Here is a 4,140-nt window from a genome sequence, read left to right as displayed (position 1 = left end):
AGAGAGAGAGACGGAGAGAGGGAGAAAGAGATAGAGAGACAGAGAGAGGGAGAAAGAGGGAGAGAGACAGAGAGAGGGAGAGACGGAGAGAGGGAGAAAGAGAGAGAGAGAGAGATAGAGAGAGGGAGAAAGAGGGAGAGATAGAGAGAGGGGCAGACAGAGGGAGAGATAGAGAGAGGGGCAGACAGAGGGAGAGAGAACTTTGGGAGAGACGTTAATAAATGTAACAGTAAAAAGAAGGGTACTACAGCCAAAGTATACGCGTGAAGGACTGAGTGGCAACATCATTTCAACATAAGAAATCACGACAATAAGCTTACAGACTCAAACAAGCCGAATGGCCAACATTCATAGGGATTAGACGACAACTTCAAACCCTCCACGTCGTTCCCTTCCTGCTCTTTCGTCTGCCATTCCAATCTCCAAAGCCCATTTGATTTCTTCCTGATGTTGCAATGTGAGAGCTCTAGTTGCTCAGATCGAAGAACACGGCAGAGTTTCCTATTCTGAGAGGACAACCCACCAAAAAAAACTGCCCCAAAAAAAAAAAACAAAACAGAAACTGGTAGAGTTCATCTCAACCATGTATACAAGAAAATATCAATTACAAACCATGTAAAACCATTTACATCATCAAAAGGGCCGCTCACCCTTCACTTGTCCTTAGTCGGCCGGGCTTGGAGACCGCCTTCCTTCCTCCTCTCCAGAGTATAAGGCATGTGGGTTCCCAGGATCTTGTCCCAGACAACAAAGAAAGGCTGAGAGAAGTTATACTTGTTGCCATAGAGCTGGTGATGGATGTCATGATACGCGCTGTTATTGCCAAAGAGCTTGTGGAAAATGTTCCACGGAACGCACAGGCCGCAGTGGTCGTCGACGGTCTTGATTGTCGCGAAGGAGAAGAAGAAGATGGCGGCGCGTGGCGTCATTCCGGAGGCGAGGAAGGAGATGGCTCCCCCCGCGGTGTCCAACAGAAGGCCTTCGACAGGGTGATTGTAGAGAGCGCCGAAGGCATACGGCACGACCAGCATGTGATGCTTGGAGTGGATGTGCTTGTAGAGGAACTTGTTGATGTGCATGTACCTGTGCATGAAGTACTGCCACGTGTCCAAGATCACCATGGCAACCAGGATCTGGCTGAGAACCACCAGGAGGGGTGGCTGATGCTTGGCAACGGGGCTGTCGTCCTTCACTAGCTGCAAGAGAAGGACACGTTTTCCAGCTTCAGGCCCGAAAAAGGAAGACAATTTTGAAGGGGAAAAAGAAAATACTAGGTTTCGGAGAATTTGGCTGTAGACATGGTTGTTCTGTTCTGTTCGTTTTAAACGAACAAAAAATTCGCATAAAAGAACCGCACAGGGCCTTGTTCTTTGTTCTATTCTTCTTTTTTTAAAAAAAATGAACAAACTTCGCACATTCTCACAACACTAGAACAAAATTCGCACAAAGCGAACAAAAGAACCGCACACTGGTCTGTGCGATGTTCTGTTCGAATTTGTTTTTGTTCTGTTCGGAAAACTGAACAGAACGAACAATTCGCACAAATTTGCACAAAAAGAACAGAATGACCATGTCTATTTGGCTGAGGGAGATTTTGAGGTTGAAATTTCAAGCAATGAAGTCACCCTAAGGCCCAAAAAGGACGGCTTTTTGTGGGCGACCGAGAAGGAAGGTTCAACTGAACTTTTAAGCGATAAATTCAGAAACTGGGATACAGATAAATTACCGGAGATAGAAACAACAAAGAATTGAATGACACCAGTTTGGAATGTGATACAATTTCCATCGTATCTAAGCTATTTTCCACATTTTAACTTGCTAGGAATATTTTTGTCATTTTCCATTTTGGTTTTATTTCCCCTAAAATAGGTTAGCTCTCCCATTAGGAGGGCAGTCAAAGAAGTAGATTGGAATATTTTCTGGGTCTCTATCTCCAATTAGGAGGGCAGTCAATGGCCCATGCCGTCACTATCCCTCCTTAAAATGACATCCACCGCAGACTCCTCTCCTCTGTTGACAAGCAGACGACGTCCACTCCATCTCTAGTTCATGGTGACAATATTTGACAATATTTGGAAACGATTTCAAGATAGAACTCTAGAGTTCTATCAAATGGATTTGAAAGTTCAAATAGATAATCATATTCTATTCCCTTTCAAAATCTAATATCATAAAAGAGGAAAAATCAATATCCTCCGCTGTTTCAATAATTTCCGTCAAAAATGTTATGAAAGCGCCTGATGCAAGAAACTTTCACATCAGAATATCTTCTCGCTCATAGTTTCCAAATTGGAAGCACTATTTGGAGCACAAAATTGTCGTAGGATATTTGGCCTTATCTTAAGAGAATCGGATTTAAGGAAAGATGAGAGCACAAGCGAATCAACAGTTCTTAGAGAAATATTCTCCTAAAGCTCATTCGGATGAAAATTTTAAACAGGAAAAATGTACAAAATATATATATAATTTAAAATTTTAAGGAAGTAGAAGAGACAATTACCGCAAACAGAGAGAGAGCAACAACAATCTGAAATGCCTGCTGTACAAGAACACCTTTCACAACTCCCCACTTGGAGACGATGTTCTTCGCCTCTTCGCTCCTTGGGTGGAGGCGGTAATCGTCGGAGGACTCAAAATTCCCCAATATTACGTATAATCCAGAGTATAACCAGTAAATAATAATTGGGACAAAGGTGCCCAGAAGCTCATCAGAAACGGCAAGTTCCATGTCGCCTGAGACTCGAGCAGATAACTCTTCCTGATCAGTTCCCTGCAAGATTACTGTAATTAAACGGGGAAAATCAAAGATTAAACGCAATAAAATTACAACCGATCTTCTGTCGCGACGTTGGATCTACCTCTGATCCATCAGGAGTCAGAAATGCATGTTTTTTCTGTAGATTAACGCAAAAAGGTTACGTAGAAACTTCCGGAGGATGAGAAAGGAGTCAAATCAGGGAAAAGGGGCAGGTTGTTCACGCAAAAAAGACGTCTTGGGAGTTGTCAGATAACTAAAAGAACTTCAACGCTTGCGAGATTAGAAATAGTACCCGCAATATCAATTTTTCAAAGGAAATCGAGGGAAACCCAAATCAGTTTGCCGAAGAACAACTGAAAAATGAAAGAAGGGGAGACTTGCCCGGAGGCCTTCTTCTTCTCGCACAAAGCGGAGCGCTTCAGGAAACAGCGCTGCGAGCAAGACCCTTCACCGAACCTCTATTTATTTTTCCATGCCTTCTTCCCTGAAGACTTCTCTCAGGCTGAATAAGACCCACGCAGAGGTTAGAGCCCCGTGCCTGAATGAGACTCTAGCGTGGATCGATACCCATCAAAGAATCAAAACCCAAGAGAGAGAGATCGAAAGATGGGTAGATGGATAGGTAGATGGGTAGGTAGATAGAGAGATATATAGATTGATAGATATATAAATAGAGTTAGAGCCCCGTTCCTGAATGAAACTCTAGCGTGGATCGATGCCCATCAAAGAATCAAAACCCAAGAAAGAGAGAGATCGAAAGATAGGTAGATAGATGGATGGGTAGGTAGATAAGAGAGATATATAGAGAGATAGTTATAGAGATAGATAGATTGATATGTTGATAACTTGATATGTAGAGGGAAAAAATAGGTAGAGAAAGAGAGAGAGATAGAGAAAGATAGAGAAAGAGAGAGAGATGAACGTCTATTCAAGGCCCAGTCCAGTCAAGCCCGCCATCGACGTACTACTAAGTACAAACCAAGGTCCAGTTAGGAACACGTCGCCTCTATTGACCCAGATAATAACGTGGAAATGCATTTCAGAAATGCATTCCCACAAACAGCCATAGGCCCACATGTTGCCCACAGTTTCTAAATGGGATTTTGGAATTTTTGGTATTCGTATTTTTAAGGGGAGAATAATATCTACAATGAACAAAGTGTAGGCAAAAATTTGCATTGCACCGGCGGATAGAGCTTCTTTTAACATTAGTCATTTACAGTGTTGATACATTTAATGTAAAAAATGAGGGAGAGGCTGATGATAATATTTTTTTCAAGATTTATTTCTTCCAGAAAATAGGCGTAGACGAATGTTTCAAATAATTGTTGAGAAGAAAAATAATGGGTAATTTTTTCATTCGAGTAATCTGAGCTGAATAA

General features: G+C 42.2%; 1 protein-coding gene across 5 annotated transcripts; it reads right to left on the bottom strand.

Moving 5' to 3' along the window:
- Window positions 1–272: 272 nt before the first annotated feature.
- On the bottom strand, window positions 273–3,375 carry SBH1 (sphingoid base hydroxylase 1). Of its 5 annotated transcripts, none has more exons than XM_078576640.1 (4): window positions 3,140–3,371; window positions 2,501–2,770; window positions 630–1,196; window positions 273–532 (listed from the first exon to the last, which is right to left on the bottom strand). In XM_078576640.1, the coding sequence occupies exons 2-3, from the start codon at window positions 2,726–2,728 to the stop codon at window positions 654–656; spliced, it is 771 nt and encodes a 256-aa protein (XP_078432766.1). In that variant the 5' UTR covers window positions 2,729–2,770; window positions 3,140–3,371; the 3' UTR covers window positions 273–532; window positions 630–653. The 5 variants fall into 5 exon arrangements, with proteins under 5 accessions (XP_078432766.1, XP_078432767.1, XP_078432768.1 ...); XM_078576641.1 differs by having other exon boundaries at window positions 651–1,196; XM_078576642.1 differs by lacking the exon at window positions 273–532 and having other exon boundaries at window positions 554–1,196; window positions 3,051–3,375.
- Between the last annotated feature and the right edge of the window lie 765 nt (window positions 3,376–4,140).

The sequence above is a fragment of the Wolffia australiana genome, chromosome 6 (genome assembly GCF_029677425.1).
Source record: "Wolffia australiana isolate 7733 chromosome 6, ASM2967742v1".
Lineage (NCBI taxonomy): Eukaryota > Viridiplantae > Streptophyta > Magnoliopsida > Alismatales > Araceae > Wolffia > Wolffia australiana.
The sequence above is the reverse complement of the archived record's forward strand: the minus strand, read 5'-3'. Positions and strand labels throughout refer to the sequence as shown.